This window comes from Homalodisca vitripennis, chromosome X (genome assembly GCF_021130785.1).
Source record: "Homalodisca vitripennis isolate AUS2020 chromosome X, UT_GWSS_2.1, whole genome shotgun sequence".
In the NCBI taxonomy this organism is placed as follows: domain Eukaryota; kingdom Metazoa; phylum Arthropoda; class Insecta; order Hemiptera; family Cicadellidae; genus Homalodisca; species Homalodisca vitripennis.
Window position 1 is genome coordinate 29035646 of NC_060215.1, and position 17635 is coordinate 29053280.

General features: G+C 34.7%; 1 protein-coding gene across 1 annotated transcript in view; it reads left to right on the forward strand.

Moving 5' to 3' along the window:
* The window catches only part of LOC124368857 (vacuolar protein sorting-associated protein 53 homolog), a 63940-nt gene that overhangs the window by 20442 nt on the left and 25863 nt on the right, over window positions 1-17635 (forward strand). Inside the window, exons 6-9 of the mRNA XM_046826307.1 lie at window positions 5564-5779; window positions 8715-8877; window positions 13264-13460; window positions 17129-17374. Of these exons, the coding sequence (XP_046682263.1) occupies window positions 5564-5779; window positions 8715-8877; window positions 13264-13460; window positions 17129-17374 (822 nt within the window). The remainder of the gene's footprint in view (window positions 1-5563; window positions 5780-8714; window positions 8878-13263; window positions 13461-17128; window positions 17375-17635) is intronic.

A 17635-nucleotide genomic window follows, 5' to 3' on the forward strand; every position in this document is an offset into this window, starting at 1 on the left:
CCCTTGGTGAAGTCAGGCCGTATAAAAATGGTAAAGGTAGTTACAAAGATACAAATACGATTGTTTTTTTATGTTTTTATATCTGACAAATTTATTAAAATTCGTCCCAGAGCTGTAAATGCAATACTTTCAGAGATATCTTACGTAAAACACAAGAATTGGTGCAAAGAAATAACACATTTTTTGTGTTTAACACGTAATATTACTTCCATAAATGTTAAATAAAGGTCATTTTTTTTCTTAAACAGATTTTTAGAACATTTAATTCTGAAAAGATTCATGTGAATTACTTAGGAAAAAAATTAATAATAGGTATTGAAATTTAGCTTTATTTAAAAATAAAACAGACGCACAAAAATGCATATTCTTATCTGCATAAAATATTAACTAATGTTTAGGTTTGTGAGTAACAGCTGATCATTTATTCAACACTTTTTATCGTCATATTTTCTTTGCAAAGGTTGGCAAATATCAGCTGATCAACAATTAAGTTCATGAAGTAATATTTGAATAACCTTTATGGAGGTTTTTGTATTGCGGCGTGTGAAGATTGTATTTTGTGAGATCCTGTGATTATTTGGAAATATTTTATACAAGTGTATAAAATATTTTATTAAATATTTATTTTTTAAAATATTTTATTAAATATTTATTTTTAAAATATTTTATTAAATATTTTTATAAAAGTGTATGTAATTATCTTAGTAAATAATGGCAGATAATGTAAATGGTATGTATTCGTTTGAAGAGTATACGGACATGATACTGATTTACGGCAAAGTTAACAAGAATGGGTTTTAGCTGCAGTTCAGGAATATCGTGATACTTTTCCACATCGAAGAACACCTGATCGCAAAACATTTGAAGCTGTGGAGAGACGACTTAGAGAAACTGGTAGCTTTAAACCGAAGCGAATAGATACTGGTCGTCAACGTAGCGCAAGGAACTATAATAATGAACAAGCAATAATAAATGCTGTAGAATTATCACCAACCCACAAGCACCAGACGATTATCACGTCAGTTTAAATATTTGCCAGTCAAGCGTATGGCGGACACTTCATGAAGCACAGTTGTACCCATTCCATATAACACGTGTTCAAGACTTATTACCTGCAAGATCTTAATAAACGGAAGATGTTCTGCCGCTGGTTAAGAAGAAATTGTTTACGACATCAGTATTTTCTTTCTTCGGCGTATTCTCGTTACTGATGAATCCTGTGTTTACTAGAAAATGGAATTGTAAATTTTCGTAATACCCATACTTGGGCGTACGACAACCCACATGAAACTGAAACTGCGACGAGGCATTTTCACATACATTTTTCAGTCAATGTATGGCTTGGTGTTCTGGGTGATAATTTGATTGGTCCATTTTTCCTCCCTAATCGACTTAATGGAGTAGCGTACTTAATTTTTTTTAAGAACAAACCTGCCTACCCTCTTGGAAGATATTCCTGTTCAAAACAGAATAAATGCATGGTTTATGCACGACGGAGCACCTCCACATTTTTCTAATGATGTGAAAAAAAACTATTTAAATGATACATACGGTAGACAATGGATTGGTCGAAATGGACCAGTAAAATGGCCACCACGTTCTCCTGACCTCACGCCAGCAGACTTTTTCTTATGGGGTTGGATGAAGTCAATTGTTTATTCAAAACGGATTAAAACCATAGAGGAGTTAAGTAATCGCATTACAGAGGCGGCAGAAACTATCAAAGAATGCTCCAAACGTTATGAAACGCGCTAGAAAAGAGTGGATTTCGTCGTGCGAAAACGTGCATTGCTAACAACGGAGGGACACTTTGAGCAACTATTATAGGTGATTATTACAGTTTTATAAAGGTAAATACATTTTATGTTAATGTTCAGTCTAGAATAAATGATCAGCTGTTACTCACAACCTAAATATTAGTTAATATTTTATGCAGATAAGAATATGCATTTTTTGTGCGTCTGTTTTATTTTTAAATAAAGCTAAATTTCAATACCTATTATTAATTTTTTTCCTAAGTAATTCACATGAATCTTTTTCAGAAATTAAATGTTTTAACAAATCTGTTTAAGAAAAAAAATGACCTTTATTTAACATTTATGGAAGTAATCTTACGTTAAACACAAAAATGTGTTATTTCTTTGCACCAATTCTTGTGTTTTACGTAAGATATCTCTGAAAGTATTGCATTTACAGCTCTGGGACGAACTTTAATAAATTTGTCAGATATAAAAACATAAAAAACAATCGTATTTGTATCTTTGTAACTACCTTTACCATTTTTATACGGCCTGACTTCACCAAGGGTTCTGAAATCCGGGCGAAATCTTTCGCTAGGCGTAACTCGCTACCGAAGCGTTTCCGGGCATATGGTTATATGAACTTTTTTACTTGTTTTTAGCTATAGAATAAGCTCTCGAGAGATTGCCGTTTAGTTTTGAATCACCCTGTATATATATATATATATATACAGGGTGAGTCAGAAATATGGTAAAATATTTTAAGACTTGATTCTAGAGCTAAAAATAAGAAAAAAATGTTATATAAAGGTAGGTCCGGAAACGCTCCATTACTGAGTAATGGCTGGCGAAAGATTTTGCTTTGTTTTCAGTTTACCAGGTGAAATTAAGTGATTCTGAAATGTTTTTGTTCTTACTTTTTAACTCAAAATAAGATAGATTTATAAAGAAAATCACCTGAAAAATCAAATAAAACCACTATAGAGGTTGTAGCGTGAACAGTTTTTGAGAAAAAGTATGAAATTTGCCAAAAATCTAATAACAAAAATACCGTCTTAATGATTAATGTCGAATAACATTGTTAAATGACCAATAAACAAATTGTTTTTCCTAATACAGATTGTAGAGAATTTAATTCTGAAAACAACCATAATAAGCAAAATTAACTAAATGTGTAAAAAGATATGAAATTGACTCCTTACGTATTACACTACACAGCAATTTTTTGCTGTTTTATAATAAGGAATGAGTATCTGATTGGTAACAGCTGGTAATAATTAATCATTTAAACAGCAACTGTTTTAACATTTTTTAATAATAAATAATCAGCTGGGCATTTATTATTAGATGACATATATCACCTCATTGTTGAACAAAACAAAAAACTGTAAAGATACTATGTGCTTGTGTTAAGTATTTTAACCAGTTATTTTCCATCCATTTTATTAGTGATTTTGTGTTGTGTGTGTTTAATTTATTAAAAATGGAAGGTGATATTCATGTGTATTCAAACTCTAAATTAGCAGACATGCATTTTAATGTATGGTTTAGGACGCTGCAATAGTACTGCAGCAAGACGTCTGTATCAAGATAACTTTCCTAACCGCAGGTGTCCAAGCGCAAGATTTTTGCCACTATTCATCAACGCCTATCTGAAACAGGTTTTTTGAGGTCTTCGGAGCATAGTAATACAGGCATCGCTCGATCATGTAGGACTGTTGAATTAGAAAGAGTTGGTTCTTAATGAAATTTCCGTTTTTTGAACGGGTCCGAAACTTGATGAGAAAACGCCTGGTGAAAATATGTTTCTTTTTCACCAGCTGTTACCAATCAGATACTCATAGCAATCAGAAATTTCATTAAGAAACCAACTCTTCTAATTCAAAAGTCCCACATGATCGGGCGATGCCTGTATTACTATGCTCCGAAGACCTCAAAAAACCTGTTTCAGATAGGCGTTGATGAATAGTGGCAAAAATCTTGCGCTTGGACACCTGCGGTTAGGAAAGTTATCTTGATACAGACGTCTTGCTGCAGTACTATTACAGCGTCCCAAACCATACATTAAATGCATGTCTGCTAATTTAGAGTTTGAATACACATGAATATCACCTTCCATTTTTAATAAATTAAACACACAACACAAAATCACTAATAAAATGGATGGAAATAACTGGTTAAAATACTTAACACAAGCACATAGTAATCTTTACAGTTTTTTGTTTCGTTCAACAATGAGGTGACATATGTCATCTAATAATAAAAGCCCCAGCTGATTATTTATAATTTTAAAATGTTTAAACAGTGTTGTTTAAGTGATTAATTATTACCAGCTGTTACCAATCAGATACTCATTCCTTATTATAAAACAGCAAAAAATTACTTTGTAGTGTAATACGTGAGGAGTCAATTTCATAACGTTTTTTTACACATTTAGTTAATTTTGCTTATTATGGTTGTTTTTCAGAATTAAATTCTCTACAATCTGTATTAGAAAAAAACAATTTGTTTATTGGTCATTTAACAATGTTATTCAACATCAATCATTAAGACGGTATTTTTGTTATTAGATTTTTGGCAAAATTTCATACTTTTTCTCAAAAACTGTTTCACGCTACAACCTCTATAGTGGTTTTATTTGATTTTTCAGGTAATTTTCTTTATAAATCTATCTTATTTGAGTTAAAAAGTAAGAAAAAAACCTTTCAGAATCACTTAATTTCACCAGGTAAACTGAAAACAAAGCAAAATTTTTCGCCAGCCATTACTCAGTAATGGAGCGTTTCCGGACCTACCTTTATATAACATTTTTTTCTTATTTTTAGCTCTAGAATCACGTCTTAAAATATTTTACCATATTTCTGACTCACCCTGTATATATATATATATATATATATATATATATATATATAAGTAATGTATGACACTATTCGATGTACCTTGTTGTACAACTAATGAATAAAGAATTATTGATTGATTGATTGACTTTGTTTTAAATGATCAGAGAATGAGAGTTTCTATACAGGCAAGAAATGCAGGAATTATTGTGTTGTTCTGGTACTTGGTACTTCTTCATCTTGAAACATATCTCTAGAAAATGATTACCTGTTGGAAAATTTATTTTTGGGATAGAAGGAAAGGAAAGAGCATTGTTCCTGGTAGCTTATAGTTTTTTCTTTGTCTGCTCTGGAATCATCCTGCAGGTAATTTATCTACCAACAAGGGAGATTGTTGGGTGAGTTATTGAGCAGATAGAAATACTGCATCAGCTAGGCTGTAGGTATCTGCTGCCTGGTTCACTTGATAGCATCAATTGTTGCTTTTCCTCTGACCCACCTTAATTTCCATTCTTTAAGAAATTGTCCAAAATGGTCTAATACTTTGCTCATTTATATACTTCTAACTCTCTAAAACAGCTGCAAAATACAAGTGTCATGACACTATCCGATTCTAAATGATTGAAAATTGTAAATTTTAGGGACTTACAATAGAGGAAAAAAGGTAATAGACTTGACAAGCAACTCATATCTCTTATTGCTATTAATCAATAATAATAATACAATTTTCTTTATTGCACATTCGTTAAGAATTACAATGGTGTCATAATTACATAAAAGTACGTGTTATTTTTCAGTATTTTCAAAAAATTCCTTTAATGAGTAGACCCAGTAAAGTTATCAAATACTTTAATAGACTGTTACTAATCACGAACTCACATAATAATTTCTTTACACATACTAATGAATATTACAAAGTGGATTTCTAATTAATTTCTGATACTAATACTTTTTAATCTAAATAAGCTAATCTGTAGTTGGTTTCAGGCGAGAACTTCTGAAGTGGTTTGTGGGAGTACAGCTGAGTGAATATCTCGTCCTATTCAATGATAGCGAGGACAATGCGTGGCTGGACAAAATCGATCGGAGGTACACTTGGTTCAAAAAACACTTACTACAGTGCGAAGACAAGTTTGGCGCCATGTTCCCACCACATTGGAATGTCTCCGAGAGGATAACTGTCAAATTTTGTCAGATAACAAAGTACGTTAAATAGTTATTTATATTCTTTGTTTAAAATTTGTTATTGGCGATGGAAGGTTTATAAGGAATAATAGGATTTCGTATATTTTCCATTGTCATATGTTACAAAATGTATAACAGAAAATGTCAAGGATTGTAATCTATCCTCTTTATTAGGCGAGAAGTTACCAGGTTAATCAATTATTGTGAAGTTTATTGTTAGTTTTCTTCTTTGCCACACGTTATAACTTTCATATCCTATCTTCTCACCTAGAGGAAGAGGATAGATTTCAATCCTCGAAATGTTGTGTTATACAATTATTTATATTTTAAATATATAACGAACTACTACCACAAAAGTATGAAAAATAATTCATATTTAAACAAAATTTCTGAATCTACTATAGATTTTGTTCAAGTAAACCTTTTGTACAGTGAAGTGTGTAACAAATTCACTCATTGAAATAGTACATTTCAAATTTTTCATAAGCTTCGAGATAGATAAAAATTCTTTTATTTAAAATGAGAAATTCATGTTTTTACAATCTAGTCATTTATTTTTGAAAGGGATACATAATAGTACGTGGTTGTTGTTGGCCTTAACCATTTTTTTTTTCTCTCTTAGGACAAAAAGCTTATAAATTGCACGTAGTCCTGTAAGAACCTTTGCGCTGCTTCCGGAGTGATAGGTTATTCAGGATGGGTAAGGTTAGGGGATAGGGGCCGCCTCCTATCGAGATCCATGAGGAAGAATTAGGGCACTAATCTCAAAGTCCCCCTGGAAGAAGGGGAGGCCAACTCAGAATTAGCCTCTCTAGCCAAAGCAGGCAGGGGATGGCATACCCTTGTTGAGGTTAGCAAGAACCTCTGATAGTTAGGGAACGAACCCCACTAACTCCAACAGTCATCTCCCGCAGTGGACTAGACCCATTGAACTTCCCTTACACCCCAGAATCTCGACATTTGCGGTTAGTGATGTGCCGCTCCTGGACATCCATAAGGTCGCCCAGATTTAAGTGACACATTGGTTTTTGCTGTACCCAATGGTAGGTTCAACTGGAAGGTATGAACCAGCCCGAAGTGATCCCTGCTGAGTGAGTAACTTAACCATAGCAAGGCACTTGAATGAATAAATGTAGCACAACAAATAATATGAGAGGTTTCGAGGTACTCTCACATTTGTTCCGCACCAAGAACAGCAACTGGAGAGGTATTTCAGTGAATTGATGACATTCCAAGAAATCCCAGAAACCCGTACTCACACCAGTGTCAACTTAGTATCGGTACCAGTAATAGAAGGAGAGGAAAGTAATAGGTGCAATAAATTGGGACTTCATCAGGCAAGGAGTTCATTCTTAATACTTTGAATAGTCTTTCCATTACTCACCAACTAAGGATTTTCTTTCTGCTCTGTGTTTTGCTGTATTAACCTCATACTGTGAAATATGTAATGTAATTTTATTTTATTTTATTGAAACTAAAAAGTAGATTTTGAACTGTAATATTTTGGAAGAATATCAAATCAGTAGTTGGAATATGGTTGCCTGTTAACTCCGACATACCACATGTTGCAAGTTAGCTCCGTTTTAAAGCTAAGCTAAAAATTTGCTTGAAGAATCTTGTGAACTCCATGACTCTTCAACAAATACCAAATTTTGTAACAAACAGTTATTAATGTCTGCTTTTCATCGAGTGATATTGTGATTCCCTCAGCAGAAAACATGAAGGTAGCGTTTAAAATCCAAGTCTCCATATCTTTAACTAAATGGAGATACAGGATAATGGGGTAGTATGTGACAATTGAATTGTCTTTATATTTAAACCTTCGCATGTAAAGAGTGGGTGGGGATAGGATGCACCGTCCACATACACACACCTTTATGATGAGCCATTTGACCACCACTCTCACAAACTCCATCTTTACTGATTATGAGTGTATTTTATGTTACTGTATAAAAAAGAATATTACCTTTCGTGTAAGTGCATGTCAGGGCAAAATATAACAGATTAAGTTGATCTGGATGTTGCACTTTCTTTAGATTGTTTTCTGGATTTGTTTTCTGGATTACTTGTAAGTTTTTTGTTTTATAATTTTAATGCATTCAATGTGCTCCTAAAAACCTGATAAGTCCCCACTCAGTCAATTTATGAGTGAGCAGAGAGAGTTTAGTTATTAATATAAAACTACGAAATATTTAGTTTGTTGCTATCTTTGAAACTAAATGTGTTGAGCAGTATATAATGTCAAATTTTGTTCTAAATACATTAATTAAACAACTATATCAATCTTATTTAAGACTTATTTAAGTTTTAGTACTGAATTTCAAAGAAACAGTTATAAATTGTTCATTTTAGATCACAGTATTTTTGTGTTATTAAAAATATTGCCATTTAATAATTTAGTACTAAGGTTTATATGTGTCTGTTGAATCTACACACTGGATACAACAAAAACTGATGTGTCACTTAAATCTAGAAAACCTTATAGGTGCAGCACATTACTAACTAGATATTGGGGTGTAAATGTAGATTGATAGGTCTAGTCTACTGCGGGGGAGTTAATGGGGCTCCCTAAGTGTTAAGGGCTGTTGCTAGCCTAGACATAAGGGTGTGCCACCCTCTGCCTGCTTTGACTGGAGAAGTTGGTACAGAGCTGACTTCCCCTTCTTTTTAGGGGGGAAATTTAATGAATGAGATTAATACCCAAAATCCTTCCTCGTGGATCTCGACAGGAGGCGGCCCCTACCCCTAACCTTGCCCATTCAGAATATCCTGTCACTCCGGAAGCAGTGCAAAGATCCTTTTAGGACTAAGTGCAATTACTCAGCTTCTTGTCCTAAAAGAACAAAACAAATTATTGCTGAGGAATTTTACAAGAACCCAAATTCCTAAAGGGTTAATATTAAGTGTTTGTTGACATGCCTCAATAGGTTTAATATATGTTTGTGTGTTTCAGAGCTGAACTGACAAAAATAATGGCTAAGCGTACAAAGGAGATTGATGTAAAATTACTGCTGTACGCGATACAGAGAACAAACAGCCTTGAGCAACTGTTAGCTGTGAGGTTCACAGGCAACACTATTTTAGAAGACAGTGGAGTACCAGCCACACCAAACAAGGTATGGGGATACTTGGTTATAAGTGTAGTATGGAATACAAGCAAGGAAAAACCATCTTAACACATTCACTGCGGGTGACGAGCATGCTCGTCATGCGAAAATGGCGCGCCGGGCGGTGGACGAGCAAGCTCGGCATACGGCAGCTGCTTTCATATTGCCTCAGTGTGAGCTGAGCAGTTGCCCGGGAAGGCTGTAACACTCATAGCGAGGTGTGCCTGTTTCGGTGAGTCAGTTGGTGCGATTCGTCGCCGGTTCGCCATTTTCGTTTGTTGTGTATGCTTTGCGATATTGTGTGAGTGGATTATAGTGTCTGTTGACTGTGTAAGTGTATGTACTCATAATGGAGGAAGACGATAATGTTATTGACGATAATTTTTCATCTAATGAAGACAATGAGTTTCGAACATTTCTAGGAACGGTGAAGGCGGCGTCCCCCACCCCAATACGTGTAATTGATGTACTACCTACGTGTTATTCATGTACTATATACGTGTTATTCATGTACTATATACGTGTAATTCGCGAGTGTTTGTACCGAAACCTAGGGCGCTGCGAGCACATACAACACGGGGACCGGCACCCGGTGCGGATGACGAGCAGACTCGGCGCGAACATGACGTCACCCGTTCCGGCCAACAAAGCTTCCGGGATACCTTGGACAACCCTCTCGGCTGTCCTGACTCCGTTTTGGGTAAGTAAAAAACGACAAAAATTCCCCCATTTTCTGTCGCTGGTAATTTTGTCATCCGCAGTGAATGTGTTAATAAAAGTTTTGTTTAAACAGCAGCTATAGAGAACCTGTTGAAATTCTATCTGTGACTGAAAACACTTTCATCAGTACAACGACCTTTTGCTGTACAGACTCTTTCCCTCATTCTGTATTATAAGGTCGTCGCATAGAGCGTTGGTCTGTGGGTGTGGTGAAAAAAAGGCTTTAAAAGGAGGCCGTGCCATAAAAAATAGAATAAGAGTGATAAACTAATTTGTACTCAGTTGTTGAAAACATCATGCCTGTGACTAAGTATCCACTCCAATTATTGTTGGATACTCTGATGCTTTGAATTTGATATTGGGTGCTTTTAATCCTCTGAAACCTCATTGAAAAATGTCTCTGTTTTCCCTAAGCCAATTTACTGTAAGTTTCATTTAGCCTTTTTCTGGAATATAATTAAGTGTGTAAATCATTAAAAAGTAGCGGTAGCATCTTGTTGACAACACGTAAGAGTTCTTGGTGATAGACCTATTGTCCGTTACCGGCACCAAAGGGTTAAAAGATGTAAGAGTAAGAGCTGGGACGCACAGATTGTATGTCAAGTTGAATTGAATAAAGGTATAAGCAGAAATGAGAGGGTATTAAAAGGGTTAAACTAATACACGTAGAGTTCATATTTTAGTTAGCTTGACACTCTTAAAACTTAAAACTTACCATCAAAAACATGAATGAAAGTTAAGTCAGTCAACCAACAATGTAAAACCAACTATTTAGCTGAAATAGAAACTTTCAGTCTGACAGTATATGTGTAAAGCTAGAAAAGCATGACCCATGACAAAATTTAGAATTCAGTATTTGGTATTGACCTTGACCAATATTAATGCAGCTGACAATCAGTTTCTTTCAGTAGGGAAATTCATCTGTTGATTGCATGAAAATCAAAGTTGTGTGCTTATACAATACAATGTAAAATGGATCGAGGCTCCTGAACTAATTGGATTGTGGGTAGTTGTCTCTGTTAATGTATAAAAACGTTGCATAAAGTAAGCTAGCCAGGCAGCAAAGACTAATTGCTTCTTGTCATTCCTTCTGATCTACAAATAATATGTTTTGAACTTTCTCAGTAACCAATTAGATTTTGCATTCAGTATTAGTATTGCTTATAGATACATTTAGCCCAAATCAAATAATCCAAAACATAATGAATAATAATTTTTGCATTTACTTCAATAATAGATAGCTATTTTGTAAATGCGAAATTTCAAATATTCATCCTCCAGACCATAGTATTAACATTGTTGGGGTTTATTTAGAAAATAACTTAAAAGTCAGTCAGAATGGCAGGTGGTATCCAGTAGACATCAACTACATTATTTTTTTAGTTATATTTTACAGCTTAGTGAGGATTAATCAATTCACATTCAATCATCAGCATCATTTCAAATGTCAGTCCCCATAAAGTAGACAAAACATTTTATTAACCCTTTGTGCTGGAAAGGCCAGCAGCAATGGCCACACCAAGATTGCAGACAGCTCGCGTTAGTTTTTCCGTAGTTTGTCCTCGCAACTCGTATGGCCAGTACAGATGGCCGCACTACTTTCATTGACAGCTCAGTGGCCATATTTGTTGTTTGCCTCCCCAGATCGGAATTATTTTTCAATATCCTTTGTGTCATTTGCATAGTAATTTAAAATGTTTAAAGAAGAAATGAAAACTAATTAAAAATTTATTTTAAATGAATCTTCCTATACCAAGATAAATATATATTTGGGAAATTTAACTCTGATACAAATTTTGTTAAAAAGATATTTAAATAAAATATTATAAAGTAGGCATTTACAGTTATGTTATTCTCAGACATAAATATTTTACATTTTTCTCAATCTACATTTTTTTAAGGAATAAAACTTTAACCCTTTAAGGAGTGCGTGTGAGCTATACATAATGAGTAAGAACGTCATATGACGTATATTCTTATAGTGGCCCAAAGGAGTACGGACGTAATATGACATTTAGCCTCTGTATATTTGTATTATCGTAAATGCATTGCTATTACTGATTGCCTTTAAGTAGATTTGTCTGTAAAGTGGTTCCATCTATCGGCAACATACTTAACTTCCATGTTTGTGCTCGCAATCACTTGTAATCTGATCACTGACTCAAGATCGCGTCGCGTCGCGCGCACATCGCTTTACTGTCAAAGTATGCCGCCACATTATACTAGCCATTCCTCGTATACTGCATACTGTGGCCATATTTAGAGTGACATATTTGTTGAGCAACCATCTAGTTTGTTACTGTTGTCTAAATGGCAGACAATATTGATTGACTCTGCCATAGTTAGGAAATAAGACATTTGATTTTGAAAAAGTACTGAAATATTGATTTGTAGAACACGTAGTCCTTTTTTATTAAGCTTTCAAATGTAAATAAACTATTTTTCAGAGATTTTAAAGATTTTAATTTTTTACTCCTTTTGGTAACTTTTTGGATTTCATCCATTACTCATTTTAGCCTATCAAAAGAGGACGTCATATGACGTCCATACTCCTTAAAGGGTTAAAAATACACACCTATGTGCAGTCAAAAATAGTTAGCACACTTCTAGTAAAATCTTCTATGTTTCTATCCCATCTAGAATCACAGTTCAGTGTATAGGCCCACTATGCTATTTCGAGTAGGTAGATCTTATTTGCACAGTCAATGTTTAGAAAAGAAATATAGGCTAATTAAAAATGTACCTAAAACTTACTTTAAAAAACAGCTGCTTGATAGGTTTCAGCACTCTCTCACTGTTTATTATAAAACAAGAGAATATTAGAAAATAACTGCTGTGTTTAGTGGCCAGTGATGCTTGTCTTACGAGCTATGGACATACGTATTATATCTTGGCCAGTACAGCTGGACATACAAGCTGTGATAACATTACGGGAAAAATTAATCCACACTTCCGACAAAGTGGCGGCAGCCAGTAGAGCTGGCCATACGGGCTCCAAGGACAAATTATAAATACTGCCTTCGAGTGCATAGGTTTAAACATTCTTTTAGCTCCAGAAATGATTACTGACGTATGAATAGTAATTTAGTCAATTACCAGTCAACTGACTGCCCCTGCCATGAATGTTAGCCTTATACAGTTCTTGCCTACGCAATATACCAGGCCTATCCGTTTTAATGATTTTATTTTATCTCATTGTTTGGTCTCTGTGTGTTATTTTTAATGTCGAAACCTCATGTTGGATTGACTTGTTCTTTGACAAAAAGCCTGATGATGCCATTGTAATTTGGAAAGCATGACGGAGGTAATCATTTGAATTACTATTTATAAAGCAGCACTTTAAGAAGGCAAGCATAAATGATGTGCATTAACATTGCTTTGACAATGGCTGCACAAATATTGTACCTGTGTGATTGAAATTTTATGAGCTTTATGCACCTTAAAATGTTTGGTAGCTTGAGCTACTTTGTCGTTCCTAATCTTTTGGCAGATTTACAAGTGCCAGCCTCTGTGAGCTGAATGTGATAAGGTTTGAAATGAGAGGTAGCAGGTTTATTGTGCAGCAGCACCCCCCCCCCCTGTATTTTAAAGTCCACCACACATATAGAAAAATTATAAACAAAATATTGTACCTCACTAAAAATATACATATAAGACTGTGTCTGTATTTTAAAGCCAGAAGAGCAGAGGCCTATGAAGCGCAAGCCAGCTGTTAACAACAACAACCCCTCCGGGAACGTGTTTGCTGATGAACAGGTTGGAGACACTGGAGGAGCCAAGGGTGCGGCGGAGGAGAGCTCGTCTCCCTTCAATGGCATCATCGGAGAGTGTTTCCTGCCTTATTTGTATATCTATATTGAAAGTTTAGACAGGTAGGTTTCATTTTTCTTACGAAATATTTTGTTTTTGTTTTGAGGATTGTTAGTAAATCAAATCAAATAATTTATTGCCATTGATCATCAATATGAAATAAGCATAGTCAAGTACAATATTTAGTAACAATAATACAATACAATACAATACGCATTTTGTCAATAACTTATAAAATAAATATGAGTGAGGTTAATCTAGGTTAGATTACATAGCAAGTTATTTATTTTTAAAAGTTATTTTTACATCACTATTTAAAAACTCTTGAATAGTATAAAATATATTACTCTTCAACCAGATAATTAATTTATTCTTAAAACTATTGAGTGGAGCAATCTGAGCAGAATCATTTAACTTGTTGAAAAATTATACACAATTTATTTTGTGTGAGGAGCCAGTATTTACTAATCTGTGCTGAGGAATATTAAGTTTATAATTATTTCATGTTAAGTGGGAGTGAATGACTTGTCAGGTGAAAAACAGATGTACTAGGTTACTTTTAGTAAATATTAAGATATGATAAATGTAAAGGTTAAGGACTGTCAGAATTTTGAGTTGTATAAACAGAGATTGGCAGTGATCCAAAGGGCCTGCTTTACAGAGTGTTCTTATTAAATTTTTTTTTATTAGCAGAATTTTTGAAATTGCAGTGGAACTGCCCCATAAAATCAAACCATATGTAATGTGTGATTGAAATAATCCAAAGCAAATCACCCTCAAATATTCCACAGATACAATCTCTCTTAATTTCCATAGCAAATAACTGACACGAGAAATTCGTTTGTAGAGATTTTCAATATGGTCAGACCAAGTTAGCTTAGAATCGATGAAGATACCTAACAGTTTCACTGATCTTGCAGCATACTGAGTCTGATTTAAGCTAATACAAATAGTTTGGGTACTGTCTTCATTTGCAGTGCAGTTTGTTGCAATTTATTGCCTCATTTTTGGGCTGTATTCATAATGGCCTGCAAATCTGATAGATTTTTATTACTTGAGAAAAGAGAGGTATCATCAGCATAAATTATGGAATCAGCACTTAAATTCCTTGGCAAGCCATTAATTATAACTGTAAAGAAAAAAGGACCTAACAGACCCTTGGGGGACTTCTAGATCCACATTTTGAACAGGAGAAATTAGACCCCTTAATTGAAACATACTGCTTTTTGTTGGTTAGATAAGAAATAATAATGTTACATGAGTTTTCATGACACCATATAATTTTAATTTCTCCAAGATAGAAGCAAAAGGAACACAATCGAATGCCTTCCTCAAATCCAATAGTGAAAGGGCTACTGATTTTCTGTGAGAGTGTGATTTATAATTTCCATAACAACAGATGTAGTTGATCTACCTTTTTGGAAACCGAATTGAGATTCCGAAATATTGTATTATTGTATTGGCAGAAATGAGATGAAAGTTGATCATGCATTAGTGACTCTAATATGTGGCTGTGTTCTATACGGACCCAGTAATGCCTTGTGGGAATGGTTACCGGTTTGCCAATTTTTTCCTAAACACTAAAAGGCTCTAGATATTAGGACAGAATAAGGTAAAAGAAAGAAACCAGTAATTTATCAAAACTATTTGTTCAAAGAACGTTTCGGATTGCAATATTTATCTATACTTCTTTGTAACATTTATCTAACAGTGGAACAGAGTAAGTAATTGGAACAGAGTAAACACATTTAAAATAATTGCTTTGCTGTTATTTGTTCAGTTGTTCAACTGATACCTTATTGTGACGAAAGTTCAGATTGGAAATGTATGGTTGAACTAAATATAAAATAATACAGTTATTTGTTCTCCAATTTCAACATCTACAAAATGTTACTTTTGTCAGTTGTATGTAAAATTAGTCGTTTTAAGATATTTTTGTTTAAATATTTGAAATGCTGACGTTTTAAAATTTAATTTTCTAATTCGACCAGACTTGTTTTGTTGTTAGATCCTGTCCACATACGAGGTGTGTTCAAAAAGTATCGTAAATTTTGTGTATTTTCAAAAATTATTTATTTATTCGTCAATATCTATTTTGTCCCCTTCAAAGTAATCCCCCTGGGATATTATACACTTGTGCCAACGTTTTTTCCAATCTTCGAAGCACTTCAAAAAATCATTTTTTTTGTATCTTGTTCAGCTCCTCCTTCGATGCCGTCTCTATCTCGTCAATCGTGGCGTAGCGTCGTCCTTTCATGGGCCTCTTCAGTTTCGGGAACAAGAAAAAGTCACAGGGGGCCAGATCTGGGGAATATGGTGGCTGCGGTATCATTAGTGTGTTGTTTTTGGCCAAGAAGTCGCGTACAAGCAGCGATGTGTGAGCAGGGTCGTTATCGTGGTGCAAAAGCCAATTTTTGTTTTTCCACAAATTCGGGTGTTTCTGGCGGATTGCTTCGCGCAAATTGCGCATAACTTGCAGGTAATATTCCTTATTCACTGTTCTACCTTGTGGCAAGAACTCATGATGCACCACGCCCCTGCAATCGAAGAAAACTGTAAGCAAAACTTTCACATTCGACCGAACTTGGCGTACTTTTTTCGGTCTTGGTTCGTGCGGCAGCTTCCATTGAGATGATTCAGCTTTGGTTTCCACGTCATAACCATAAACCCACGATTCGTCACCAGTTCGTCATCACTCTGGAGCAAATTCGGGTCGTCGCTTACAGATTCCAAAATCTCATTAGCAATGTTCATGGATACTGTTTTTGATCTAAATTGAGCAATTTTGGTACAAATTTTGCGGTGACCCGTCTCATGCCCAAATTATCGATTAAAATAGAATGGCATGAGCCAATCGATATGCCTAGGTCCTCGGCAATTTCTCTAACGGTGATTCGACGATTGCCCAATACCATTTTCTTCACTTCATCAATTTTTTCGTCTGTTGTTGAAGTGCTCGGGCGTCCGGCACGCTCTTCATCGTTCACATCTTCTCTGCCTTCTGAAAACATTTTGTACCGATAAACGTTGCTTTTGTCCAAAGTAGCTTCTCCATATGCCACAGTCAACATTCGGAATGCATCCACGCACTTAATTTTGTTTTTCACACAAAATTTGATACAGGTTCTTTGTTCCATTTTTTTGAATAGGTAAAAATCAAAGACGAACCAAAACACGTGCAAGCAAAGCAGCTGTCAACAATTAACTGAACATTCAAAATGGCCGAAATTGTCAACATAAGTGAGAGACATATGTACCAACCTAACGCCACAAAAAAATCAAAATTCGAATATACGTAACCGGCGAAAATTCAAAATTTGCGATACTTTTTGAACACACCTCGTAATGTATCAACTAACTTCACATAAATTTAGTCTACTATTTCAGTATGTACTTCAGTTCATTGATTAGTTTTAAAAATATAATTTTAAAAATCAAAAAAAAATAGATAGACAGATGGTAAACGAAAAGAGATCAACCATTGGTTGCGTTTAGTTTTTAACTCCTCTTGGTCGATGGAACAATATACTAAAGTATATGTATTTACCTATATCTATTTGTAACTTTGGTTTGTTTTAGTATTTACAGTTGCGTACAATAGTGAAATTTCATAGTAATTGCCTCACACCTTATATTAGCTGTACTGTTTTATTGTAATTGGGGTAGTTCAACGCAAGTAAACCTGTAAATAAATAGAAGATATGAAAAATGAAATTGATAATGTTTACAGGAATTTGTATGAATTGATGGAGAAGTTTATGTCAGAGTCGAAGAAGGATTTAAGCAACGAGCAACCAGTGAGTGCGGCAGTGCATGGAGTGCTGCCATCTTGTGCTGATCTTTTCGTGTTCTACAAGAAGTTCCTTGTGCAGTGCAACCAGCTGAGCAACGGCCCTCCTATGCTCAGCTTGTCCAACACATTCGAGAAGTACCTCAGAGAGTACGCAGTCAAAATCCTTCAGAACAACTTGCCAAAGTAAGTACGAAAGCTGTTTGACTTGTGGTGTCTCTTTAGTACTTTACTATTGTGGGTGTATAATGTAGAAGCGAGCGATAAAGACATTGTGTAAGGCTATACACGCTCGATTGCACCCATGCACGATAAGGCCGTGGAGCGACCATAATCCTTAATTACACCCATTGTCCTGCCAATTTTGATAAATTAAATAATATTATATTAAATAAAAGAACCAAAAGATTTTAAACCCTTAATTAAATTAAACTGGACAAAATAAGA